The sequence below is a fragment of the Chelonia mydas genome, chromosome 13, assembly GCF_015237465.2.
Source record: "Chelonia mydas isolate rCheMyd1 chromosome 13, rCheMyd1.pri.v2, whole genome shotgun sequence".
In the NCBI taxonomy this organism is placed as follows: Eukaryota; Metazoa; Chordata; order Testudines; family Cheloniidae; genus Chelonia; species Chelonia mydas.
The window spans coordinates 35,548,183-35,575,992 of NC_051253.2; the positions used below are offsets into that span (position 1 = coordinate 35,548,183).

The following is a 27,810-nucleotide window of genomic DNA, read 5'->3' on the forward strand; positions in this document are numbered from 1 at the left end:
CTTGGTGGGGTAGAGCAGTAATGAGTCTATGGGGCCAGGACCTCCGACAGGGCGGGGCACCAAACAGAGGGCTCTAGCCTGCAATGAGGTTAGAGCAGCAAGGTCTATAAGCCCAGACCCTCAGACAGAGTGGGGCAGCTAGCAGTTAGGAGGCTCTGGCCTGTATTCAGGACACAGCAGTAATGAGTCTAGGCCCCCAGGCCCCCAGTCAGGATGGGGCACCAAACAGATAGAGGATTCTCACCTGTAGTCAGGGCAGAGCAGTAAAGTCTATAAGCCCAGACACTCAAGCAGGGCTGGGCAGCAAACAATTGGGGGTCCTGGCTCTGGCAAACCACCAACAAACACAGGCCTCTTGGCCTAGAGTGGGGAGCCTGCCATCCCTGGGTGGGTGGCAGGGGGTAGGGGGACCCAGGCCCACCCAACTCTAGCCCAGGGCCCTAAGAGTGGTGGAACGGTCCGCCACTGGGTCAGCGGAGAAATCCAGCCAAAACAATTATATTCAGCTCCCCTGGGCCAGTGGCTTTCAACCTTTCTAGACTAATGTACCCCTTTCCGATTTGTTGTGCGCATCCCTAAGTTATACCTCACTTAAGAACTAAAAGGAGTACTAGTGGCACCTTAGAGACTAACCAATGTATTTGAGCATAAGCTTTCGTGAGCTGCAGCTCACTTCATCGGATGCATTCAGTGGAAAATACAGTGGGGAGATTTATATACATAGAGACCATGAAACAATGGGTGTTACCATACACACTGTAACAAGAGAGTGATCACTTAAGGTGAGCTATTACCAGCAGGAGAGCGGGGTGGGGGTGGGGGGTAACCTTTTGTAGTGATAATCAAGGTGGGCCATTTCCAGCAGTTGACAAGAACGTCTGAGGAATGCTATATATATGGTCTCTATATATATAAATCTCCCCACTGTATTTTCGACTGAATGCATCTGATGAATTGAGCTGTAGCTCACGAAAGCTCATGCTCAGATAAATTGGTTAGTCTCTAAGGTGCCACAAGTCCTCCTTTCCTTTTTGCGAATACAGACTCACATGGCTGCTACTCTGAGACTTAAAAACTACTTGCTTAAAAAATCAGACATAAAAATACAAAAGAGTCACAGCTGCACTTTCTGAAAAATTACTTCCTTTCGCACTTTTACCATGCAATATAAAATAAATCAATTGGAATATAAATATTGTACTTACATTTCCGTGTATAGTATGTAGGGCAGTATGAACAAGTCATTGTCTGTATAAAATTTTACTTTGTCCTGACTTCGCTAGTGCATTTTATGTAGCCTGTTGTAAAACTAGGCATATATCTAGATGAACTGATGTACCCCCTGGAAGACCTCGGGGTGCCCCCAGGGGTACACGTACTCCTGGTTGAGCACCACTGCCCTGGGCTACTTTCTACACTCCTCTTTTGGGGCTGGGGTACCTGAGTCCCAGGGTCATCGTTCATCTTGCCGGGATAAATAGCTAACGGCAGCCCCAGAAGCTCCTTGGTGTCTCTGGCAGCTCTGGCAGTCCCTGTGGGTTTCGGGCGCTGTAGCAGGCGCTGTTGGGTCCGAGCTCCAGCAGTGGATGGAAGACGTCCTTCTCCTCTGGTGGCTCCTCCCCATCTGAGCTGGCGGGCCTGCCTTTTATACTTCAGGTTCCTGTCCTGCCCCTCTGTTTCCGGCGGGGAGGGAGAGGGTGTCCTGGCTCTGCCCACAAGGACGCGGTTGCGGTTGTCCCTCCCTCCATCTGGGAGGGAGGCCATGCTCCCTTGTTACACGTCTTATTATCTATCCCTGTCCTAATGAGTCCCAGCATTCTGTTAGCTTCTTTGACAGCTGCTGCACATTGAGAGAATGTTTTCAGAGAACCATCCACAATGCCTCCAAGATCTCTCTCTTGAGTGGTAACAGCTAATTGAGACCCCATCATTTTATATGTAGAGTGTTGACTATGTTTTCCATGTGCATTACTTTGCATTTAACAACACCCGCCATTTTTTGCCCAGTCACCCAGTTTTGTGAGATCCCTTTGTAGCTCTTCACAGTCTGCTTTGTACTTAACTCTCTTGAGTAGTTTTGTATCATCTGCAAATTTTGCCACCTCCCTGTTTACCCCTTTTCCCAGATTATTTATGAGTATGCTGAATAGGACTGGGCCCAGTACAGACCTCTGGGGGACACCACTATTTACCTCTCGCCATTCTGAAAACTGACTATTTATTCCTACCCTTTCTTTCCTGTCTTTTAACCAGTTACCAATCCATGAGGGCACCTTCCCTCTTATCCTGTAACAGCTTACTTTGCTTAAGGGCCTTTGGCAAGGGACCTTGTCAAAGGCTTTCTGAAATTCTACAAAGCCATCAAGCCACCAAGGACAGGAGGTAAGGACTCAGCTATCAGCAGGGAGTTCAAGCGGCTCCCCCAGGAGACTTTCCTGCTTCTTGATGCAGCATCAGTGAACTTAAAGGAACATGCTCTCAGGCACGATAGAGAGAGGGGCAGTGAACCTCCAAGTTATCGTCCCCCTAAGAAGACAGGGGAAACCAGTGCCCCAAAGTTTGATGGAAGATTATGACTGAGAGCCAGTTGGCCAGGCTGGACCAAGCATAATCGGAGGGCAAAACCATCTTGAATGCAGACCGTGCCTTGCTACATCGAGTTTTAGTCTTTCAGCTGCGTGTTTTCACAGTGATTTTCTTGTAATCATTTTTCCCTTGGATTCTTTTCACTTGGCATCATTTAACCCATGGGCTGTTGTTAATAAATTTGCTTCATTTTAATCTAAACCAACCCAGGACTGGGTTTGAATTCAAGTCACTGGTAACTCGAGTTAACGTGGCGAGCAGCTGTGGATTGTCTCTTTAAAGGAGCAAGTGACCCTTATTATTGGTCTGGATGCTCCAGGAGAGGGCTGGACATTTCCAGGAAGATGGTTTGGGGGGGAAATTTGTACCGGGGGTGGGAGGTGTTGGCATCCCTTGGCTAGTAGTAACCAAGACTTGTAGAGACCAGAGCATGGTGAGAGGTACCAAGCAGGCTGCTGGAGTCGGCATTCCTAAACCAGGGCTGTTGATCGCAGATGCTCCGTACACGCTTGTCTGCTGGCAGGGAGCATCCAGACAGGGAGCTGCAGGAGCTGAGCATTTCAAGGCACCAAAGGTTATGGGGCAGAAGGTTCTGATTCAAACCCCAAAAGATGGCACCCAGCACTTTATGCAGTCCCCCTGCAGTGGGGCATAGTGACTTTTGCACAATGTCAGCGAGCAGTGATCCCAGCCACCATCCAACCTCCCCCAGTGTAGGACACTGCAGCTGTTATACAAAGGCATGGAACTGACATCCATGAACTCAGCAGAGCAAGATTTACGTGCCCAGTCGAAGCGGAGGTGGGAATTTTGGGGACAAGGATTGTGCATGTTAAGAGCCAGTATTTGGGTACTTAATGACCGGGCAGGTCATTCGCTTCAATGCACACCTTCCATGAGATGACAAATCCAGCAGCATGATGCACGCTAAGGAGACACTCATGCCCCTTCCTAACACACAGTGCCCCCTGGCACTGCACAGGTCATGGCAGCCTGCACTGTCTGCCAGGGGAGAGCGCCCCCTGCTGAGCCCCTGCCCTGCTCCCTGCAGCACAGCGCCCCCAAAGGAATACACAGAATATTGTTGGGGGTCACTCAACCTGGCTGAGTGTGAGAAATCAGAGTGTATATCAGCTCATGAGGCAGGACCTGGTGTAAAATGGAGCCCAGATAGTTGATGACCCTTCATTGCTCCTTGTGTTTGTGTCTTCCAGGTTCTGCAAGAGGCCCCCAGGCAGAGCCCACAAGGACTGTAGGACAAAAGTGAAATTCTCTGACACCCTCCATCACTGAGACACTTCATTGATTTGTCTGAATGTTAATGATGGAGAGTTCTCTCTGTTCCTCCCATGTGTTCTTTTGAGGCAGCCAGCAGGGGGATCTGGGAACCAGGACTCCTGGGTTCTATTCATGGCTCTGGGAGAGGTGTGGGGTTTAGTGGATAGAGCAGGGGAGACTGGGCATCAGGATGTATGGGTTCTACTCCGAGCTCTGGGAGGGAAGTGGGCTCTAGTGGGTTGGAGATGGAAATCAACCCACTGCTCTGTTTTCCATTAAACTTTTCAGCCCAATTTGGTTGGTGTTATCTTTTATCCTTCTTTCTGCTGTAGAAGAGCCACAACTTTTGGAAAATGATCCCCATGGTATTTGTGGGTCATGTGAGGGTAGATAAAGTGAAGCCCCAAAGCTCTTTGACCTTGGGTAATTGAAATCTCTGCCTCATATGAAGGCTTGAAACTCACAATGCCCAGAATACAGAGCCAGAGATCAAAGCCGCAGCAGGTACAATGCCGGTCCGTAGGTGGTAGTTTCCTGGTGAACTGGAAATGTCGGATTCTTTCACTTCGGGAAAGAAGGTCTGGCCCCAGGTTAAGGGTCTGGCTGGGTGGGGAAGAGGGAACTCACTGCTGGAGCTCCTCTTCGTGGCAGGGCCTGGCATAGCACCACTTCTGCCAGCAATTCATGCCCTGGGGTGATTTCTCCTCCCACGTTGAGGCCCGTCAGCAGGGTCACTTTAAGGACTCTCTGCTATGGGGATAAACAGAGTTCAGTAAATTAAATTCAAATAAATGTAAGCAGAATCTGAATGAGCTCTACCGTGACATCTGGTGGTGAGCTGTGGAAAAGGACTTCAGGGGCTGATCTCATTTGCATGGGCACACCCACCCTGCCTAACATGATGGACTGCCTGCCCAAATGGTCACTTTGGCTGTTGTGGGGTCCCCAGTATCTTTGTTATTGGGGCAGGAGTAATAAAGCGTTGCTATCCTGGTTATGTGAATCGAGGACAGTAGACCTATACTTGGCATTTTATGATGGAGGGTCTCATCCTCAACTAAGCAGAACTCGCCAGGCAAGGGGGACTCACCCTCAACTAAGCAGAACTCACCAGGCAAGGGGGACTCACCCTCAACTAAGCAGAACTGGCTAGGCAAAGGACATGGGTTCCAAAACCTACTGAAAGGGGGAGGGAGGAGATGACAACAACAAAAAACAAAACAACAACAACGATGACGACGATGATGATGATGCCAGGTATGTGTACCTAGTAGCATGGGCCTCTTCTGTGGGCCCTAAATGCTACTTTGACTCCTTCTCTCTCCACTGTGTGATAACAGAGCTAATTTTGACTCCGTTAGGAGTCTCGTTACATGCTGCAGAGCTGAAATCACTGATACCTAGGTCTAAGCATTAGATCTACTTTGGTGCACCAGCACTGGGGCTCCCCTACTACCAGCTAAAATCACTGAGAGCTGAAGTTACTAAGAGCTGTGTTAAAAGGGGGGGGGAGCTGAAGACAACTTGGTGAGCAGGTAGCAGGCTGGCTAGTGGAGAGATGTGGGGAGCAGAGCAGATAGTAGGGTGGTTGGCAGAGAGAAGCAGCCAGCAGGATGGCTGGCAGAGAGGTGCAGCTGGTGGTGAAGACTGCAGCAGAACCCCATGGAGAGGCCTGGCACTTGGCCGTCGACCCAAGCAGCTGAGCATATAAGATGCCCCCCACCTGCCTCCCCCCACTTCCACCTAGGCTGGGCGGTAAACTCTGCAGATAAACTTATGAACTGGGTGGGGGTTTCACTGACCAAGGACAGAAACTGTGGAGGGGTGACTTTTGGGTTGCTGGACTCAAGGACCACTCTGGGGCTGCACTGACCAAGGACAGAAACTGTGTGTGTGTGGGGGGGTGACTGTTGGGTTGCTGGACTTAAGACCCTGAGGGGAAAAGGACACTGCCAAACTTACTTGGGGATGGGTCTCTTGCTCATGGTTTGTGTTATGAATCTTGTTTGTGGTGTTTCCCACAACATAATGCCACATTGTTTCCCTCCTCTATTAAAAGGCTTTGCTAAACTCAGACTCTGTGCTTGCAAGAGGGGAAGTATTTCCTCTTAGAGGCGCCCAAGGGGGTGGTATGTAATTGTCCCAGGTCACTGGGAGAGGGCTCGAGCCGGTTTTGCATTGTGTTATTGAAATGGAACCCCTAGATACTGAACCTTGTTGCCGCCAACTCTGATGGGCAGAAGGGTTACATAAACATAATTCTTCATCGGTCCCCAGGCTCCCTCTTCTGCAGCCCCTTCTCCCCTCTCCAGGCTCTGTAGGGTTGTTTCCCGGCAGTTCTGCTGAGCAATACCACCTAGGACTTTCCCTCTGGAGGCCCTCTCCCAAACTCAGCTGTCCTTCTCCTCTTTGTGTTGGAGGATCCCGTCCACCATTCTCGGGGGTCAGTACGGGAACCCAAAGCCTACCGGTCCTCTCTGGGCTCCGGTCCCAGGACCCTGTGGTGAGCAGCTAAGATCTGCTCCCTCAGACGCCTCACAACTGCCTCCCGGACTCCTTTGTACCTTGGCTTTCCCCCAGGCTCTTTCCCCAGCTCCTCCCCGGGCTGTCTGCACAGCTGCTGCTCTCCAGACCTTCCCTCCAGCCTCCAGCAACCAGAGAGGCAAGAGAGCTTCTCCCCACATCCCCCATCACATCTGGAATGCCTCCCTTTCTGCTCACCACCCAGCCCTCCCGCAGCTAGGCTCCATTTCCAACTGGGCCTGGCCCACCCTCCACCTCCTGTTACCCCCTCTTAGTGCCAGTGCGGAGTCAATACCCATCACACAGAGTCAGGGTTTGGGGACTGGAAACCCTCCGCAGACCCATCACTCCCCGTCTGTGCAAACGCTCCCTGCACCGCAGTAGCACCTCCAAATGTTAGTTTCAAACACACCCAAGGACCCAGTGTGCTGGTTTCAGAGTCATCGCCATGAATGAGCGAGATCCCCAGCTGGGGTCAATGGGTCGTAGCTCCACTGGAGTCAAAGGGGCCAGATCCCCAGCAGGTGTAAATCAGTGGAACTCCAGGTAGGTCTGATGGCCAGCTGGTGGGTTCTCTTCTGCCCCTGCCCCTGGATGGAGAATGTAGGGTGAAAACCTGATGGGAATGAGGGTCTTGGGGTTGAACCATTTGCCTCAGCAACCCACCCCCCTTTCTGTACCCCACTTTCCTGAGAGTTCTTTACACCAGCTGAGACTCTGGCCCCTCACACAAGCACTTCATTGAAGTACAGCCGCCAGTGCAGGTCTTGGAGAAGGTGACGGGAAGTGATCAGCTCCCCTCAGTCCCTCCTCACTTGAGATGGTGCTGCATGTCCAACCTCTGAGCTGAGCGGTGACTACAACTGAGGCTGTGACTTCCTCTGCCTCCACTAGAGGGGAGGGGCCCTGTCAGGGTTCCCTCCCCACTCTGAACTCTGGGGTACAGATGTGGGGACCTGCATAAAAGACCCCCTAAGCTTATTTCTACCAGCTTAGTTTAAAACTTCCCCAAGGCACAAATCCTTCCTTTGTCCTTGGACGGTATTGCTGCCACCACCAAGTGATTTAGACAAACATCCAGGGAAAAGGGCCACTTGGAGTCCCTATTCCCCCAAAATATCCCCCCAACCTCCTTCACCCCCTTTCCTGGGGAGGCTTGAGAATTTATACTAACCAATAGGTTAACAAAGTGAGCACAGACCCTTTATGTTTAGGACACTAAAATCAATCAGGTTCTTAAAAGAAGAACTTTATTATAAAGAAAAAAGTAAAAGAAGCACCTCTGTGAAATCAGGATGGAAGGTAATTTTACAAGGTAATAAAAAGATTTAAAACACAGAGGATTCCCCTCTAGGCTCAACTTCAAAGTTACAAAAACAGGAATAAACCTCCTTCTTAGCATAGGGAAAATTCACAAGCTAAAACAAAAGATAATCTAATGCATTTCCTTGCTATTACTTACAATTTCTGTAATTTTAGATGTATCATTTCAATAGGAGCTGGGTTACCTGCTTGGTCTCTCTCTCTCTAACCAGAGAGAACAAAACAAAAAGAGCACAAACAAAACCTCCCCCCGCCCAGATTTGAAAGTATCTTCTTTCCCTATTGGTCCTTTTGCGCAGGTGCCAACCAGGTTATTTGAGCTTCTTAACCCCTTACAGGTAAAGGAGGGATTTTATACCACCCTTAGCTGTATGTTTATGACAGCCCGTGAGAAGGGTTGGTGCCAGAGATGCTGCAGCCTGAATTTTCTGTGCATCCCCAGAGCACTGAAAAAGAGTTGCCCTCCAGGTGCAAGGCCCCATATCTCCATCCTCACCCCCTGAGCCAGCCAGTCATCCCTGCTGGGGCCATATCAGAGACAGTGTCCTCTAAAGAGGAAAGGGCCCTGTGTCCCATTACCCGCCCCCTGAGCCAGCCAGTTCCCCACCCTGGGGTGGATCAGAGCCAGCACCCCATCGAAGGGAAAGGGCCCACGTCTCATTCCCACTCCATGAGCCAGCCAGTCCCCACCCTGGGACCAGATTCAAAGGGGAACCTTCTTGCTTAGAATTAATTGAATCTATTCGTTGAAATAATCATCACTTTTTACTTCATTTTGAAACAGCTGTTTCAGAACCAGCGGTGTCTCATGGCCCAGCTTCGATCTTGGATTCAGTGTTCAGGGCTTTGGATGTGAAATTATCTGCAATCTGCCTGTCTATCCCCCTATGCACCCATCCGTCTATCTGTCTGTCTATCCCCATATGTCCCCATCTATCTGTCTGTCCATTCCCATACATACCCATCTATCTATCTATCTATCTATCTAATCTCCAAGAGGGGAACATGATTTAGAGATGACACCTGGTGATCAACATCATCTTTATTTCCACCTAACAAGAGCTGGAGGGAGGAGTTGGCACATCACCGAAGAGCAGTAAACACAAGAGCGTCAGTAACCAGAGTGAGGGGAAAGCCCAGGAGCTGGAAATGTCCCCAGGTGAGAGAAACCAGGTGAGCGTCTCCAGGAGCAGATCTCGGAGATCCCACGTCAGGCCTGCGTCCTGGCCCGGGGAGATGCCAGGCCTGTGCCAGTGGCTGGAGGGTCTGGGAACAGAACCCCAGGGGTGTTTAAGCCCTGGGACAGCATGGTTAGGTTACCTAACCACACCTGGAGGGCAAAGCCAGGCTTGACAGGTTGTGCCACACAGCTGGGGAGGAACAGGCTGGTTAGTATACAGAGAAGATTGTTTGTAGGAGAAGGGGCAGGTGGTGGGGTCTGCATTTGCTTGCTGGGAGGCCTGGCTCCCAGACACACATCCTGCTACTCATTAGTCCCCATTCCTCTCTCAGAGGTGGGGATAGAACCCAGGAGGCCTGGGTCCCAGCCCCCAGTGCTCAAACCACTAGACCCTGCTCCCTTCTCAGAGTCAGGACTAGGACAAAAGTCTGGGCGTGTGGGAGAATGAGCCCAGGGATCCTGAAAGAAGGGTCAAGCCAGAGAAGCTGTGGGGAGGAAAGCTGGAGAGAGGCTGGGCAGGAAGAAACTGGTGGGAAAGCAGCCCCAAGCAGTTGGACAGGCGTAGACCTTGGCTTGCAGCAGACGGGGCCAGGTGCCCTGGGACGGTGTTGTGAAGACCCCTGATTTAAGGGGCTAAGCACACTCTGGAGCACACTCTGGAGGGATGTGCTGATCACAGGGACCACAGATCCCACATAAGGTCTCGGAGTTACTTTGGTTGGCCTTTCAGTTGCTGCCAGTTGTTACCCCTGACTCTCTCTCCACCCCTTGCCCCTGCTTGCCGGGAGCCGATCAAAAAACAGAAGCAACAAGCTACAACAAGCAACAAGCCCAATTTCTGGGTTGGTTTTTTGTGTGTGCGGGTTTGACATGTCTGGTGCTGAGCTGCTGGTGGTTCTGTGAGGGGGGAAGGGAGGTGTCAACAGCAACAGGGCTTCTTGCCAGAGAGCAAAACAAAAACAGCTGCAGGTGATGTGGTAAATGCGGTGCCCACATGAGAGGAGCCCATGCAGCCGTGCTGACAGGAGCTGTTAAGAGATCACTGCGAGCAGCTATAAACAAAGTTGCAAGCTGTTGGTGACAGAGCAAGGAAGGAGTCCCCTAAAACACCCAAGAGAATAACACTCCTTTCCCACAACCAGGGATAGAACCCAGGAGTCCTGGTTCCCAGCCCCCGTTGCTCTAATTATTAGACCCCATTCCGTTCCCAGAGCTTGGAACACAACCCAGGAGTCCTGGCTGCCAGCCCTGCCTGCTCTAACCCATTGGACCTCCTTTCTGTCACAGAGCTGGAAACAGACCCCAAGTGTCTTGACTCCCAGTTGCCCCCTGCTCTAACCCCTAGGCATGCAGCCTCTGAAGAACCCTTTCACCCATGGAAGGACGCAGTTGGGAGCATGGAGAATTCTTGGCCCTCGGCATTCACCCAATAAATGGACTGCATCGTGAAACGGAGAGACTGAGAACGGCTGGGAGCCTTTTATTGATCCAAAATCCCCTACCCGATTCTGCCTGGGAGCGTCCTGCAGACCCTGGGAACACAAACGCAAGAAGCAATGAGCATTCTTTAGCCCTCTCTGCCCCATCACCCAGTGAGCTTCAGCTCCTGCTCTCCTGCCCCAGGGTTGGGATCTCGTAAACACCTCCCAGCTAAACAGGGTTGGCTAGATCCACACCCTGAGGCAAAAAAATTGAAGCGAGAAGGACGTGGGAGGACTCACTAGGGGCACTCTGTTCTTTGAATCCGTTCAGGCCCCAGTTCCCCTGTGCAGCTCTAGGGGGCGCTGTGTTGCAGGGAGCAGTGTGGGGCCCTCAGTAGAGGTGCTGACTCCAGTTCCCCACTGTGACACTAGTTGGCGCTGTGCTGCAGGGAGTGGGTTGGGCGCTCGGTACAGGTGCTGTCCCAGTTGAGTCCTTCCTGACTGTAATTCCCCAGTGTGCTGCTGGGGGGCGCTTCACCGGCAAAACCACCTTCACCACCTGTCACGGAGTGTGGGGGAGTCCGGGCCCTGCACCCCTCTTCCTGGGATTCACCGTGACTCTCAGCCAGCCAGTAAAATGGAAGGTTTATTGGATGACAGGAACACAGTCCCAAACAGAGCTTGTAGGTACAGCCAGGACCCCTCAGTCAAGTCCTTCTGAGGGGCAGGGAGCTTAGACCCCAGCCCTGGGGTTCCCTGCGTTTCACCCGCCAGCCCAAAACTGAAAACAACCCTCCCTCCAGGCGTTTCTCTCCCCCTCCCCCCAGCTCCTCCTCCAGCCTTTGTCCAGTTTCCCAGGCAAAGGTGTCACCTGGCTTCAACCCCCCTCCTGGCTCAGGTTACAGGCTCAGGTATCTTCCCTCAAGTAGAGTGACTTCCTGCTATCCCATCCCCAATGCCGACAGTCTCAGTAAAACCAGACAACATTCCCAGGTCAATCCGCCCCACTCCCTTCTGCGTCACACCACCACTCATGGTCATTCTGGATCCCCTGGCATTTTTCATTCATAGCTTTCATCTCCTGACAATTCCTCCTCCAGGTTCCAATGGATGTAAGAGTCTCCATGTCCCATCTCATGCACAGCTGTTGCATGGTCTTGCTCCGATTCATAGATTAATAGATTCATAGATACTAAGGTCAGAAGGGACCATTATGATCATCTAGTCCGGCCTCCTGCAGGACGCAGGCCAAAGAATCTCACCCACCCACTCCTGCAAAAAACCTCTCACCTATGTCTGAGCTATTGAAGTCCTCAAATCGTGGTTTAAAGACTTCAAGGAGCAGAGAATCTTCCAGCAAGTGACCCGTGCCCCATGCTACAGAGGAAGGCGAAAAACCTCCAGGGCCTGTTCCAATCTGCCCTGGAGGAAAATTCCTTCCCGACCCCAAATATGGCGATCAGCTGAACCCTGAGCATATGGACAAGATTCACCAGCCAGATACCCAGGAAAGAATTTCCTTTACTAACTCAGATCCCACCCCATCTAACATCCCACATTCCTGACCTTGGCTCTGCCCCCTGGCCTCTGACTCTAGTTCTGACCCTTGCCTCCGATTCCTGATGGCTGCTCTAGCCACTAGACAAAACTGCCCACGTCTCGGTCACTGGCACTAGGACTGTCTGCAGCTCAGAGGGTTCGTGATGTCTCACAGGTCACAGCCTTCCCCTGTAAACCCACTGCTCTGAGCTGATATTCTGGAGGGGTGGAGGGAGGGGGGACTTTTGAGATCTCTAAAGGGTTATTTTCTTGGGAACAGTCCATGCATCAGAGCTGCCGCCTTAACCAGTTACCTGTGTGCTACAAGCAGCAGTGGGAGATGAGGAAGATGAGGCCATTGATGATGAAGAAGGAGCCACCCACCACCAGGAACCGGAGCAGGAAAACTTTGTCTGCTGCAGAGACAGTAGAGAAAAGAATTCCCCTGTGAAATGATGCAATGAATCATGTATTTAGCTGTCTGCTGCCCTCCCCACCCCTCCTTTCTTTCTCTGTGTGTGTGCAGGTATGTGCTGCCCCCTGGAGGAGGAAATGAAGCCAGCTCTCCGGATATGTGAGTCACTCTGTGGTGTGGATGGCCGCCCAGAATATGCAAATATTAACCCTGCTGCAGTGACAACAGGCTTCAGTTGTTATACAAGGGCAGGGGTCCGTGCTGTGGGATCAGTGGGTGCCGCCGGGTTCTGCCCCTGATACTGCACATTTCCCAGTATGCTCATGGTGTTCTCTGCTCTCCTTTTGCATCATGTGGCATGGGAGGGGAAGTCTTTATCTTGGTAGCTAGGAAGCAGGAGTTTCCTCACCTGTCACGGTGATGTTCACAGCCTGGCTCCTGGGAGACGGGACCCACTTCTGGCACACTTTCTCCTCATACCCACAGGTGAATTTCCCAGTGCTGTTGGGACTGGCCCATGGGATTCTGAGCACAGAGACATTAGTAGAGCCAGTCCCTTGCCCCGTGGTGCTGATCTGAGACCGTGTGTTCCCAGGGATGAACTCAGCTCCATCCCTGTAGAAGTGGAATCTTCGCTCGCCGGTGTCCCTGGGGGCTGTGCAGGTGATCAGCAGGGGGAGCCCTTCCTTAATCACTCCAGTCGGGGGATCCATGCTCAGTGATGGTTGGGAAGGAGGATCTGAGGGTAGCAGCAAAAGGAAGGGTTAGCAGAGGCAGGTCTCATGTGGCGTGGGACACCACGCTAGTGGAGGAGATTAAAGAGGTGAAATGGTTTTATTCAGAGGGACTTTGGGGGTCTCTGGGACCCAAGACACTGGAAATAAATTGCAATCCCTTCCGAGTCAGTGTCTTTCCATTGCCACCAGCATTGCCCAACTTCCTGGTGTCCGTGGAGGCCTTCATCAATGGGAAAGCATTGAGCGCATACATAAGTCCCACTCCCTGTGGCCAGGATGACTCTCAGTCGGAAGGTCCTATTGGATTCTGCAGTGAGCTGGAGTAGCCAATTAAAGTGGCCACGTTAGACAGACCTATCTTTGGTACTATTGGAGACCATATTGCTAGACATTGGCCAGCATATAGATCAGCAATGTTGCTGGAAATTGGCAAGTCATGTTGTCACTTGGGTGCCAGTCTTGGGCTCTTTGGTTTTGGCCATTGTCCCTTTTGTCAGCCTGTCAAGGTTCCTTCCCCACCCTGAACTCGAGGGTACAGATGTGAGGACCTTCATGAAAACCTCCTAAGCTTACTTTTATCAGCTTAGGATAAAACTTCCCCAAGGTACAAACTATTTTACCCTTTGCCCTTGGACTTTTGCTGCCACCACCAAACGTTTAACCGGTTACTGGGAAAGAGTTGTTTGGAAACATCTTTCCCCCCAAAATCCTCACCAAATCCTTGCACCCCCCTTCCTGGGGAAGGTTTGATAAAAATCCTCACCAATTTGCATAGGTGACCACAGACCCAAACCCTTGGATCTTAAGAACAATGAAAAAGCATTCAGTTTCTTACAAGAAGAATTTGAATAGAAGAAAAAGTAAGAATCACCTCTGTAAACTCAGGATGGTAAATACCTTACAGGGTAATTTGATTCAAAATGTAGAGAATCCCTCTAGGCAAAACCTTAAGTTACAAAAAGACACAAAAACAGGAATATCCATTCCATTCAGCACAGCTTATTTTCTCAGCCATTTAAAGAAATCATAATCTAACGCATCTCTAGCTAGATTACTTACTAAGTTCTAAGACTCCATTCCTGTTCTGTCCCCGACAAAAGCATCACCCAGACAGACCCAGACCCTTTGTTTCTCCCTCCCCCCAGCTTTTGAAAGTATCTTGTCTCCTCATTGGTCATTGTGGTCAGGTGCCAGCGAGGTTATCCTAGCTTCTTAACCCTTTACAGGTGAAAGGATTTTTCCTCTGGCCAGGAGGGATTTTAAAGGTGTTTACCCTTCCCTTTATATTTATGACACAGCCATAATGTTGGCTGTTGGGTTCCATGATACATTGCTCAAATTTTGATCATTGGCCATATTGAAAGGCCATGTTGGGCAGCCATATTGTTGGCTGTTTGGCAACCATGCTGGCAGTTGGGTTGCCATGTTGAGTGGCTTGGGTCTGCCCATTGGCCATATGGAGAGGCTGTTATGTGGTCATGTTGTCTATTTTGGGTCCAGTTTGATATGGTGAGAGACTCACCAGAGAATGGAAGGAGTGGGAAAAAAAATCACAGATCAGGAAAGAGGCAAAACTCTGGAAGGAGGCTAATGAGCAGAAACTAGTTCTGCAGGATCAATTTCACCCCAGTAACATGATCTCACCCTCTAGTGCTGTCAAGGTTCCCTCCCCACTCTGAATTCTAGGGTACAGATGTGGGGGCCTGCATGAAAGACCCCCGTATTTCTACCAGCTTAGGTTAAAAACTCCCCAGGCAGAAATTCTCCCTTCTACCTTGGGTTTAAGTAACGCTGCCACCACCAAGTGATTTAACAAAGAACCAGGGAAAAGGATCACTTGGAGTTCCTCTTCCCCTAGCAATCCCCCCAAGCCCTTACACCCCCTTTCCTGGGGAGGCTTGAGAATAATATCCTAACCAATTGGTTACAAAATGATCAAAGACCCAAACCTCTGGGTCTTGGAACAATGGAAAAATCAGTCAGGTTCTTAAAAGAAGGATTTTATTTATAGAAAAGGTAAAAGAATCACCTCTGTAAAATCAGGATGGTAAATACTTTACAGGGTAATCAGATTTAAAACTCAGAGGATTCCCCTCTAGGCAAAACTTTAAAGTTACCAAAAAACGGGATAAACCCCGCTCTAGCAAAGGGAAAATTCACAGGTTGAAAACAAAAGATAATCTAACACGCCTTGCCTTATTTACTTACTCTTTTTGTAATATCAGAGACCTGTACAGGATGGTTTATAGTAGAAGGACTTTTTTTGACCTGATGCTTCTCTGTTTTCCCCAGAGAACACACCAACAAAGCCTCCCCCGCCCCAAGATTTGAAAGTATCTTCTTTCCCCATTGGTCCCTTTGGTCAGGTGCCAGCCAGGTTATCTGAGCTTCTGAACCCCTTACAGGTAAGGAGGAATTCTAGGCTACCCTTAGCTGCATGGTTATGACAAGTGCAATGGAGATAGGCTTACTCTGCTGGATGGGACATGCCCCCAGCTTAGTAACATTCACTCCTACAGCTGGTCACAAGAATTTCAACTAAACAGGTGTTTCATTCGAATCTGCCAATTTGTCCCAATTGAAATGCTTCATGCAGACGGTTAGATTTCAATCAAAGTTCTGATGGAACCGGCCGAGTTCCATAAGAAACTGCCTGGCTTCCTTCCAGCTTGCCCACCCAGCATGGGCTCCTAGCTTCTTGGTAAATGAGGAGCTGAGGCCTTGGAAGATTTAGCTCCCAGGGATTCCAGGCTCACTTGGTGGATTGCCCTAGAGTCATGGCTCCATTCCCTTCAAGGGAGAACTTTGAAATTCTTGGCTTTTGTTCCAAATTGGAATGAAACCAGATTTTGAACTATGGAAATCCTCTGTGAAACGGGATCAGCTTTCCCCACCCATCCTCCAGCTCCATCAAAGAGCAGCATGAATGGGGGACTCACCCAGCACTGAAACAGAGACTGGTTGGCTTCCCACCGACAGTATCTCTTGCCCAGACTGTGCTCTCCAGTATTTGCATGTATATGGTCCAGCATCAGCCATGTGAAGTGCAAGGAAGACCAGTTTGGCTCCCCCGCTTGGGTCAGGGGCATAGGTGGAGGTCTTCCCATTTCTTTCATTGTAGAATCTGTATCCTGTCACCTCCCCGACTTTGGGATCTATGCAGCTGAGCATCACCTGTTCCCCCAGAAGGTACTCAAGGCAGGGGGGGTCCAGAGAAAGTGACGGTGGTGGTGGTCGTTCTGGAATAGGAGCAGAAGGGTTAGTGAAAAGAGAGTGACTCAAAGTGATTCCCGATACACTGGTACAAACAACCCCACATTTTGGTTCCCAACCCCTAGCCCAATGAACTATCCTCTAAGAAATAGGTTTTGTGATAACTCAACAGGAGCTGATTCCTTGCCAAGGGACGTATCTCAAGAGAAGCAGCGATGGGAGGAGCATGAAGTTGTCTCTGAAAAATGTTCATCCCCAGTTCCTATAACCAGAGCTCTCTCTGTCTGGCATGCATCCCATGCAGGGAGCTGTAGCCCACGGAAGCTTCTGCTCAAATAAACGTGTTAGTCTCTAAGGGGCCGCAAGTCCTCCTGTTCTTTCTGCGGATACAGACTAACACGGCTGCTCCTCTGAAGTCTGGAGATACAGTTAGTTAACAGATAAAACACCACTAGATGGCACTCAAGAGTACGTAGCCTGGTTCTTGGTAGAACTTTTTCCACTGAATGGATTTTTTTTTCCATTGGAAAATGGGGTTGTTGGTTTTTTATTTAAATGGGAAAGAAAATAATTTCCAATGATGTATTTTTCATTTTCTGAAATTATTTCATAGTAAGGGAAAAACTGGAAATCAAACCTGAGGGTTTCCCCCCCACAAAATGAAAAAAATTCAGGATTAAAACATCCAACATTTTGGAAATGTTTGTTTCAAAACCATTGAGTTTTCCTCCACATTTTCTTAATTCACCACTTTGTTACCATTTTCCATTTATAATTATGGAGAGAGAATCATAGAATCATAGATCTCGAGAGGTCATCTAGTCCAGTCCCCTGCACTCATGGCGGGACGAAGTATTATTGAGACCATTCCTGACAGGTGTTTTTCTAACTTGCTCTTAAAAACCTCCCATGATGGAAATTCCACCACCTCCCTAGGCAATTTATTCCAGTTATTAACCACTCTGACAGGTATGATTTTTTTCTTAATGTTCAACCTAAACCTCCCTTGCTGCAATTTAAGACCATTGCTTCTTATCCTGTCCTCAGAGGTTAAAAAAACCATTTTTTTTCTCCCACATCTTTGTAACAGCCTTTTATATACTTGAAAACTGTCCCCTCTCAATTGTCTCTTTTCCAGACTAAACAAACCCAATTTTTTCAATTTTCCCTCCTAGGTCATGTTTTCAAGACTTTTAATCATTTAGTTGCTCTTCTTGGACTCTCTCCAATTTGTTCATACCCATCCTGAAATGTGGCACCCAGAACTGGGCACAGTACTCCAGTTGAGGCCTAATCAGTGCAGAGTAGAGCGGAAGAATTACTTCTCGTGTCTTGCTGACAACACTCCTGCTAATACATCCAAGAATGATGTTTGCCTTTTTTGCAACAGCATTGCACTGTTGACTCATATTTAGCTTGTGGTCCACTATGACCCCCAGATCCCTTTCCCTTTCCTAGGAAGTCATTTCCCTTTTTGTGTGTGTGCAGCTGATTGTTCCTTCCTAAGTGGAGTACTTTGCATTTGTCCTTATTGAATTTCGTCCTATTTACTTCAGACCATTTCTCCAGTTTGTCCAGATCATTTTGAATATTAATCCTATCCTCCAAAGCACTTGCAACCCCTCCCAGCTTGATATCGTCCACAAACTTTAGTAGTGTACCCTCTCTGACTGGCCTGTAATTCCCTGGGTTGTCCTTATTCCCCCTTTTATAGATGGGCACTATATTTGCCTTTTTCCAGTCTTCTGGAATCTCTCCCATCTTCCATGACTTTTCAAAGATAATCACTAATGGCTTAGATATCTCCTCAGTCAGCTCCTTGAGTATTCTAGGATGTATTTCATCAGGCTCTTGTTACTTGAAGACATCTAACTTGTCTAAGTAATTTTTTATTTGTTCTTTCTCTATTTTAGTCTCTTTTGATCCTACCTCATTTTCACTGGCATTCACTACGTTAGATGTCCAACTGCCACCAACCTTCTTGAGGAAAACTGAAATAAAGAAGGTTTCAGAGTAACAGCCGTGTTAGTCTGTATTCGCAAAAAGAAAAGGAGTACTTGTGGCACCTTAGAGACTAACCAATTTATTTGAGCATAAGCTTTCGTGAGCTACAGCTCACTTCATCAGATGCATACTGCAAACTGCAGTTTCCACAGTATGCATCTGATGAAGTGAGCTGTAGCTCACGAAAGCTTATGCTCAAATAAATTGGTTAGTCTCTAAGGTGCCACAAGTACTCCTTTTCTTTTTGAAATAAAGAAGTCATTAAGCACCTCTGCCATTTCCACATTTTCTGTTATTGTTTTTCTCCCCTCATTGAGTAATGGGCCTACCCTATCTTTAGTCTTCCTCTTGCTTCTAATGTATTGGTAGAATGTTTTCTTGTTACCCTTTCTGTTTCTAGCAGGTTTGATCTCGTTTTGTGCCTTGACCTTTCTAATTTTGTCCCTACACACTTGTCTTATTTGTTTATATTCATCCTTTGTAATTTGACCTTATTTCCACTTTTTGTCGGACACTTTAAATTTTCTTTTAGATCATTGAAGATCTGGTTAAGCCAGGGTGGTCTCTGGCCAGACTTCCTGTCTTTCCTACGCAGTGGGATAGTTTGCTCTTGTGCCCTTAATAATGTCTCTTTGAAAAGCTGCAAACTATCTTCAATTGTTTTCCCCCTTAGACTTGCTTCCCATGGGATCCTACCTACTGCTTCCTGGGAGTTTGCTGAAGTCTGCCTTCTTGAAACCCATTGTCTTTATTTTGCTGTTCTCCCTCCTACCATTCCTTAGAATCATGAACTCTGTCATTCATGATCACTGTCACCCAAGCTGCCTTCCACTTTCAAATTCTCAACCAGTTCCTCCCTGTCAAAATCAAATAGAACAGCCTCTCCCCTCGTAGCTTTCTCCACCTTCTGAAATAAAAACTTGTCACCAATTCATTCCAATAATTTACTTGATAATCTGTGCCCTACTCTGTTATTTTCCCAACAGATGTCTGAGTAGTTGAAGTCCCCCATCACCACCAAGTCCTGTACTTTGGATTATTTTGTTAGTTGTTTAAAGAAAGCCTCATCCACTTCTTCTTCCTGGTTAGGTGGTCTGTAGTAGACCCCTACCATGACATCACCCTTGTTTTTTACCCCTTTTATCCTAACCCAGAGACTTTCAACAAGTCTGTCTCCTATTTCCAGCTCAACCTCAGTCCAAGTGTGTACATATTTAATGTATAAGGTAACACCTCTTCCCTTTTTTCCCTGCCTGTCCTTCCTGAGCAAGCTGTACCCTTCTATTCCAAAGTTCCAGTCATGTGTATTATCCCACCAAGTCTCTGTGATGCCAACTGTGTCGTAGTTGTATTTATTTACTAGCATGTTGAATTCATCCTGCTTCCTTCCCATACTTCTCGCATTAGTATACAGACATCTAAGATACTAATTTGATTCTCCCCCCAGTTCTGTCTTGTCTCTCCTTTATCCCTGCTATAACAGCCCATGCTTCTGCCTAAATCTGAACCTTCTCCCAGGTCTCCTTGTTCTTGACTTACCTGTGGGTTGTGGTCACCTGCCTCCTTCAAACCTAGTTTAAAGCCCTCCTCACTAGGTTAGCCAGTCTATATCCAAATATGCTCATCCCCTTCCTCGATAGGTGGACCCCATCTCTGTGACACCATTCTCGCAGCCAGGCATTCACCTCCAGAATGCGTCTGCCTCTACCTCGCAGTATCATTAGTGCCCACATGGATGAGTAGCATGGAGTAGTAGTCAGAGGGCCGGATGATCCTCGACAGTCCCTCCGTAACATCTCGGATACAGCCCCTGGCAGGCAGCATACCTCTCGGGATGCCATGTCAGGGTAACAGATGGGTGCCTCCGTCCCCCTCAAAAGAGAGTCACCGACCACCACTACCCTACATTTCCTCCTAGGAGTGGTGGCTGAGATTCTCCCAGCCTTGGGGGTACATGGCTTCTCCTCCTCCATTTTTGGGGGTGATTCCTCATTACTCGTTGCCAGGGCAGCATATCAGTTTTCCATCACCACGGTGGGTGGGTTGGGAGTAGGGGTGGAGCACTGCCTGCTGCCAGAAGTAACCAGCAGCCAGTGTCCTCCCTGTGACAGAGCCATGGCCTCCTCCCCGAGGGGTGTGACAGCAGTCCTCTGTAGCTGGATAGCTTCCTCAGCCTTGGATGTCTCCATGTGAATACTCTCGAGGAATTCCTCATGGGCACGGATGCTCCTCAGCCTAGCCACCTCCTCCTGTAGCTCTCCCACCTGCTTCCTGAGAGATTCCACCAGCAGGCACCTCTCATACTGGATGCTCCCCCCAGCCTGGGTTTCTGTGAGTGGGAAATGCAGGCCACTGTCTCTGCAAGTCCACACCAGGATCTGGGTAGCGGCATCTATGGTCAGGTATGCATCCGATGAAGTGAGCTGTAGCTCACGAAAGCTTATGCTCAAATAAATTGGTTAGTCTCTAAGGTGCCACAAGTACTCCTTTTCTTTTTGGGAATACAGACTAACACGGCTGTTACTCTGAAACCTATGGTCAGGTTGTTTGTCTGGATACAGGCACAGGTGGAGGAGACAGGAGCAGTGTTGGCAGTGGTGATTCAGCTCTTCCTAACAATAGTGATTGTATTACAACTCCCTCCTACAAACTCCCTCTCAAACTCCCCTTGGTCACTTAGCCTCGGCTTTTAAGGCTTTCTCTCCTAGGTCAGCCCTACCCCCTCATTAGTCATACAGGGGGAGGGTGATCAAACATGATCAAGGATGATCCAGGGAACAAAGGGCCAAACAGTCCCCAAACACACAATCCCACCTAACCCAGTAACTGAAATAACTGAAATAACCTGAAAGAGAAAGAAACACACAAGCAGTCAAACAAACTCACTCACCTCAAGGTTAGTACTTGCACCTTGTTCATTCAGCTGGGGGATCTCCTTCTCCCCTTCTCAAACTGCCCTGTTTGTGGTCCCCTGTTTGCTAGCTGAGATGGTGGGTGAGGTAATATAGTTTATTGGACCAATTTTCTGTTAGTGGAAGAGACAAAGAAGAGCTCTGTGTAGCTTGAAAGCTTGTCTCTTTCACCAACAGAAGTCGATCCAAGAAACAATATTACTTCACCCACCTTGTCTCTCCAATGTCCTGGGACCAACACTGCTCCAACGACACTGCATACAACTATTGGAATGAAACATTTCACAGAATCCTCTAAATGTTGGGCTGGAAGGAACTTTGAGAAGTCATCACATCCAACCTCCTGCACTGAGGCAGGACCAAGTAAACGTAGACTATGCCAGGTGTATGGTTGTCCATCCTGCCCTGCAAAACCTCCAGTGATGGGGATTCCACACCTGTCCCTGGAAGCCGATTCCAGAGCTTAGCTCCTCTTAGAGCTAGAAAGTTTTTCCTGCTATTTAACCTTACTCTCCCTTGCTGCAGATTAAGCCTGTTACTTCTTGTCCTACCTTCACTGGACATGGAGAACCATTCATCCGCATCTTCTTTAGCACAGCCCATAACATACCTACAGACTGTTCTCTGGTTTGCAGATATTTCCAGCCCGTTCCATACAGTCCTCTTTTCTGAAGACTAAACACGCCCAGTTTTTTTAAACCTTTCCTCTTAGGTCTAATTTTTCTAAACCTTTCGTCATTTTTGTTGCTCTCCTCTGGACTCTTTCCAATTTGTCCGCAACCATCCTAAAGTGTGGCCCCTAGAACTGGAGCAGTACTCCAGTTGAGGCCTCACCAGTGCTGAGCAGACCAGGACAATGACCTCCCGTGTCTTACATACGACCCTCCTTTAACGATATGTGCCCACCCTGCAATGAGATACGGCTTTTTCTCAACTGCATCACACTCTTGACTCATCTTCAATGCGTGATCCACTATATCCCCCAGATCCTTTTCAGCTGGACTACCGTCTAGCCAGTTATTCCCCATTCTGCAGTTGAGCATTTGATTTTTTCCCCTTCCTAATGACTATCTAAGTGTAGCACTTTGCACTTGTCTTTATCAAATTTCATCTTGTGGATTTCAGGGCAATTCTCCAGTTTCTCAAGGTCCTTTTTAAATCTAACTTCATCAACCTACAATAAAATTCTGTCTGCTTTCTCTTGAAACTTCTTGAGATTGGCACATTCCCACAGCGTGTTTTGATTTCGACAAAACCAGATACTTCGATAAAAACAGCTCTGGTTGAAACTTTCCAGCCAGCCGTGTGAATAGCTTAGTCTTGTACATAGGAACATAAAAACAGCCATACTGGGTCAGACCAAAGGTCCATCTAGCCCAGTATCCTGTCTTCCAACAGTGGCCAATGCCAGGTGCCCCAGAGGGAATGAACAGAACAGGGAATCATCAAGTGATCCATCCCCTGTCGCCCATTCCAGGCTTCTGGCAAACAGAGGCTAGGAACACCATCCCAGCCCGTCCTGGCTAAAAGCAATTGATGGACCTGTCCTCCATGAACTTATCTAGTTCTTTTTTGACCCCTGTTATGGTCTTGGCCTTCACACCGTCCTCTGGCAAAGAGTTCCACAGGTTGACTGTGCGCTGTGTGAAAAAATACTTCCCTTTTTTTGTGTTAAACCTGCTGCCTATTCATTTCATTTGGTGACCCCCTAGTTCTTGTGTTATGAGGAGTAAATAACACTTCCTTATTTACTTTCTCCGCACCAGTCATGATTTTATAGACCTCTGTCATATCCCCCCTTAGTCACCTCTTTTCCAAGCTGAAAAGTCCCAGTCTTATTAATCGCTCCTCATATGGAAGCTGCTTCATACCCCTAATCATCATCTTTTAACATCTGCTCACTGAAATCTCTCCTTCCCCCCATTCATAGACTCATTATAAGGTCAGAAGGGACCATCTGTGATCATCTACCCTGACCTCCTGTTGTATAACGCAGGCCAGAGAGTCCCACCCAATCATTCGTCCACTGAGCCCATATCTTGTGGTTGAGGTAGAGCACAAAATACTCTTCCAAGCTGCAGTGAGAATTGAAATGCTAACACCTAGTCTATAAGAGCGAGGCTCTAACCGCTGAGCGATGGGGCCATTGTAGCTGGAAAACTCTCTATCTGATAACATGGACTCACCGTAGACATTTATGGTGATAGGATCACTCAGTTTGGATGGAATCTTCTGCCCAGGTGTCCAGTACCGACAGCGGTAGGACCCGGAGTCATGCACGTTTAGACGAGGCAGATTGTAGGTATGGGGAAGCTGACTTTGGGTCTCTGCAGAGTCCACTTCAGCTCCATCCCTTAGAAATTGGAATCGCATGGCCTGGTGCCCTTTGGGTGTTAAGCATGTGAAGGTAACAGAATTGCCAACACGGTAGGTGGAATATTCTGGGCTCACAGTCAGCAAGGGCGTCGGGGAAGCTTCATCTGGAAGCAGAAAGTGGTCTAATAATAATATTTCCTAGCGTTTTTCATCAATTGGTCTCCAAGCATGAGGTCTGTTTCATTATCACCATTTTACAGATGGGGAAACCGAGGCACAGGGTAGGGAAATGACTTGTCCTAGGTCATGCAGCTGGCCAGGACAGCTCTAGGCCACAATACACACAAATGAGTAAAAACTGCAGCAAGCGTAGTGTGTTAGAAGTTAGATGCCCCCGCTCCCACCCCTACCACCATGCCATCCCAAACTTGAAATCGATGGAGTCATCCCAGCCCACTTCCTAACCTGCCCAGGAACTGAACTTCTTCAGCTGACCCGAGGACACATTCCCATAGCAACAGAGGGATTGCCACCTGGATCAGATGCCAGGTACCCCAATGGAGTATCTTGTCTCAGGCACTTTGTAGATGTTCCAGGAGAAGCTGCATGGGACCTTGAGGATGTGGAATAATCTCTCCTCCTGATCTCTAAGAGTTACTGATTGTCCTAAGCCCTGAAGCATGAAGTTTAATATCCCTTCCAGTGTTTTTTGTTAGCATTATTCTAACTCTGGCTATTTCTTCTTAAACATACAACCCCCTCTTTGCATCTTGCTAAACTTGTGTCCTCAACCGTGTCTTGTGGCAATGAGTTCCAAAGCCCAATGATGTGCTGGGCAGAAAGAAATATTTCTTTTGGCTGGTTCTGAATTGGCTGCTTTTCAGTGGCACTCTTTTTATTGCATTATGAGTGGAACTGTTTGAAAACTGAATTTTTTTTTGTTCGAAAAGTCAAAAGAAAAAATATGGTTTGCATTGGACTGAACATTTCTGACATTTGTGGCGCACTGAAAAGTAACAACAGCAAAAAATTGTTTAGCACTGAAGGAACCATTTAGTTCAGACAAAATCAAAATGTCTTGCTTTAACTTTGAGCATTTTTACACATTTCTGACATTTAAAAAAATAGCATGGAAGGAAATTTTGAAAGGAAACACTCTTTCATTTAGAAAAAATCAAAACTCTCCATTTTCGTTTCATTTCCCTAAGTGAAAAATGGCATGAAATTCACACAGAGGTGTGAAATGTTTTGACATCACCAATCTGCATTTCTGGATGGAACAATGTTGTCAGTGGCAAATTTTTGCCCAGCCCGAGTTGTTATAGAATTGTAGGCCTGGAAGGGACCTCAAAAGGTCTTCTAATCCAGTCCCCTGCACTCAAGACAGGACTAAATATCAGCTAGACAGCTAGACTTATGAGATAGGCAGAACAGTAGGTCCCAGCTGAAGAGAAAATTCCAGTCTCCTTCTCATATACACAGCTGCCTCCGAAGGCTTAGGAAAATTAAGTCAATGGAGCCCTGAGGGTGTACTGAGCAAAGGCTGGAACAGAGAACGTGCAAAGCTGTGGGGTCATTGTGAGTAACCTTTTAAACCATGAGCTCCCCCGGCGACTCTGTGGCCAAAAGGGCTAATGTGATCTTTGGGGGCATAAATGGGATTCTCAGATGGGACTAGAGAGGTTATTTAGCCCCTGTAGTTGAGATTGGGGTAACCGCTGCTGGAATCCTGCATCCATCTCTGGCGTCCCCATTTCAGGAAGGATGGTGATAAAGTGGAGAGGGGGTCAGAGGAGAGCTATGAGAATGATTAAAGGATTAGAATGAGAGACGCAATGAGCTCAATCTATTTAGTTTACCAAAGAGCGGGACAATGGGTGCGGTGATTACAGACATGAGGACCTACAGGGGGACCAAAAATGTGAGGACTAAGGTCTAAGAAGATCTAATGACATTAACCCTTAGAAACCCAGACGCTCTTGTAATCCACATAAAGGTCCCTCCGCACTTTGAACCTTGCTAACTCTTGGCCTTTGCAACATCCTGTCTCCAGGAGATCTGCAGTCTAACCACGAGTTTTATGTGTGTGTGTTTAAGGGGGAAAGTCCCTGTCCCACTCCTGTAGCCCCCGTCTCTTAGGGCAGGGCAGGGCTAAGGAAGGAGTTCCTGTCTTACTGTGCATTGTACCAGATTTGTCATTACTAGTCCTGGCCATGACTAGGAAAAATGAGGAAGCTGAATAGCGAGTGCCATGCACAAATGAGCTTTCCTCCACGACTGCAGACTGGGGCTGGGTGGGAGCGGAAGTCTATTTATAAACCATTTTAAACATTTCCTCTGTAGGCCATGCTAGCAGCCCCTGAGGAACAGATTGTCTCCTTCCAAGACAGGCTTCAGCTGGGTGAGCTCTCCGTACGCCATCCTGCTAACATGCAGAGAACCCCAAATATTGAGCAATTACGTGACTCACTCTTCAGCCATTGAGCATGCTTGTGTGGGGGGAAATCACAGCTACTTATTGCATGGGTAGGTGGGTGGGTGTTCAGGGGCTAGACCGTTTTCCCAGCATGTGAGAAATTGTGACACTTTGCAATTTTTGCCCAAACTGTGAATAAAATTCAAAATCGCCCATAAATGCGTGAATCTAAAATCTGAGCAACAATCCAGCTGGGGGGTCAATTGAAATGATTCTTTTGAGAGGCCTGCATTTGGTTCTCCAACTCTTTCATAGGGGAAATTTACTAAGGTTTCTAAAAAAAAAAAAATGTTTGCCTCAGAAAAATGAAAGTTTCTGGTTCAACAATGCCAAATCTTGTTTAACCATTCCCCCACCCAAAACTCTTGCTTTCAATGAAGTGGCATTTCTCAATGAAAAACAAAACAAAATGTCTCGCGTGTGGACAAAGTGGATAGTTGGATTCCACAGGAGACGCTTTGGAAGGGGAGTAGGCAAGTGAGCCTGTGGAAGTCATTGCCACCAGATGGGTTGAGGTAAAGGACTTAAGAGGATTTAAAGAGGCCTGGGATGTTTATCTGACTGCCACAAGCTATCAGAATTTATGCCAATGCAAATGTTGCCAGGGGTATGCAACCTCAAGCTTTGAGCCCTAACCCAATCTCGAGCGACGGTCAGATTACCCCTTGCTTTTGGGCACTGGCCGCTGTCAGAGACAGGCTTGTGGAGTCAACAGACCTTGGTTCCTACGCTCCTATGGGGCCCCTTGAGCCATCCACAGGGTGGACATGGGCTGGGGGTAGAAAAGCCCTCCTTTCCCTCTAGGAGAGAGCATTACCTGCGAGGGACACTGGCCGGGGAAGGATCTGGAGACAGGCTGAAAGAGAGAAGAGAGGGGATGAGGGCTCCAGCTGTGGGACCGAGGGATGGAATGAGCTCAGGACAGACAGAGGGGTGAGGGCTGAGGGAGGCCACTTACCCAGCACAGGCAGAAGGAGACTTAGCGCCATGCAGAGCTGGTGGCTTGGGGGCTAGGAGCTGGGTTCTCCGTTCTGCCACCGGTGCCGTCTCCACTCTGCAAATTAGAGACTCATCCCCTCTGCACATCCCCTGTGGCAGGAAATGCAGATGCCAAGCCAAGCCGCCAGTTTCCCCTCGGAAATGTCAAAACCCCGGGCAGGCCAGCTGGGGATGATGCACCATCTCCCATGATGCCTTGAAGTGAAGCAATGGTCTCTTCTGGTCTTAGAGGCTGGAACCGGCTTTGATCCCCCCGCAGACTGGACCTGGTGCACCCTAATCTCCTTCCACACACACCAGATTCAGTCAGGGTCCATCAAGGTGGGGCTGGATTAGAAAAAGGAACAGATCCCATATCTCATTCCCTGAGCCAGTCCAGTCTCCCCGCCCCTGGTGCTGGATCAGAGCTGGTGCCCCCTAGAGGGGAAAGCCCCCATTCCCCATTCCTCACCCCTTGAGCCAGCCAGTCCCCCAGCCTGGGGTTGGATCAGAGCCGGCACCCCCTTGAGGGGAAAGGCCCTGTGACCCATTCCCCACACCCCCATGCCACCCACTCCCCCCGAGTTGGAATCCCAGTTTCCCATGCTCTAACCGGTAGACCACACTCCCTTCTCAGAGCCATGGCAGTTTATTGATTTAAACACCTCACCCTTTGAAGCTTAAGTATAAATCAACCCTAGAACAGTATCGGCAGAGTTCAGACGCCTTCCAAAGCTGCTGGTTATTTTGTTAGGAGTTATAGCTGGAATAGTCTTGTCTTTCACATAGACGTGTTTCACCCTATTTGGACTGCTGCTTTGCTCCTGGGCTCAAAATGAGGTCATGTGGCAAGATGTCCCACAGGCTAATGCTGCATTGTGGGTTTTTTTTAATGTGACTATTTCTGTG

The 27,810-nt window shown here is 48.5% G+C and overlaps 2 protein-coding genes across 12 annotated transcripts in view; one reads left to right on the forward strand and one right to left on the reverse strand.

Annotated features, from left to right (window-relative positions):
• The window catches only part of LOC119567944 (Fc receptor-like protein 5), a 47,180-nt gene extending 43,023 nt beyond the window's left edge, over positions 1–4,157 (forward strand). For 5 of the 7 annotated variants that reach the window (XM_043526878.1, XM_043526877.1, XM_043526879.1 and 2 more), the window contains one exon: positions 2,254–4,157. The gene's annotated coding sequence lies outside the window, so the exon portion shown is untranslated. The remainder of the gene's footprint in view (positions 1–2,253) is intronic. The other 2 variants (XR_005227882.2, XM_037915872.2) reach the window with 2 other exon arrangements.
• Positions 2,733–27,249, reverse strand: LOC114019551 (alpha-1B-glycoprotein). Of its 5 annotated transcripts, none has more exons than XM_043526893.1 (7): positions 26,882–27,015; positions 26,741–26,779; positions 23,318–23,611; positions 15,942–16,241; positions 12,675–13,004; positions 12,165–12,266; positions 2,733–4,614 (listed from the first exon to the last, which is right to left on the reverse strand). In XM_043526893.1, exons 1-6 carry the CDS (start codon positions 26,910–26,912, stop codon positions 12,172–12,174), a joined length of 1,089 nt encoding a protein of 362 aa, XP_043382828.1. In that variant the 5' UTR covers positions 26,913–27,015; the 3' UTR covers positions 2,733–4,614; positions 12,165–12,171. The 5 variants fall into 5 exon arrangements, with proteins under 5 accessions (XP_043382828.1, XP_037733122.1, XP_043382829.1 ...); XM_037877194.2 differs by lacking the exon at positions 2,733–4,614 and adding an exon at positions 8,738–10,422 and having other exon boundaries at positions 26,882–27,249; XM_043526894.1 differs by lacking the exons at positions 2,733–4,614; positions 23,318–23,611 and adding an exon at positions 8,738–10,422.
• Positions 27,250–27,810: the final 561 nt, after the last annotated feature.

Excerpts from the sequence above, each read along its gene's own strand:
- LOC114019551 (XM_043526893.1), bottom strand. The coding sequence starts at position 26,912 with ATGGCGCTAAGTCTCCTTCTGCCTGTGCTGG. Across the intron at positions 16,242-23,317 it reads TATCACCATAAATGTCTACG|AACGACCACCACCACCGTCA; the intron begins GTGAGTCCATGT and ends CTCCTATTCCAG. Across the intron at positions 13,005-15,941 it reads AGTCTCTGTTTCAGTGCTGG|ATCCTCCTTCCCAACCATCA; the intron begins GTGAGTCCCCCA and ends TGCTACCCTCAG.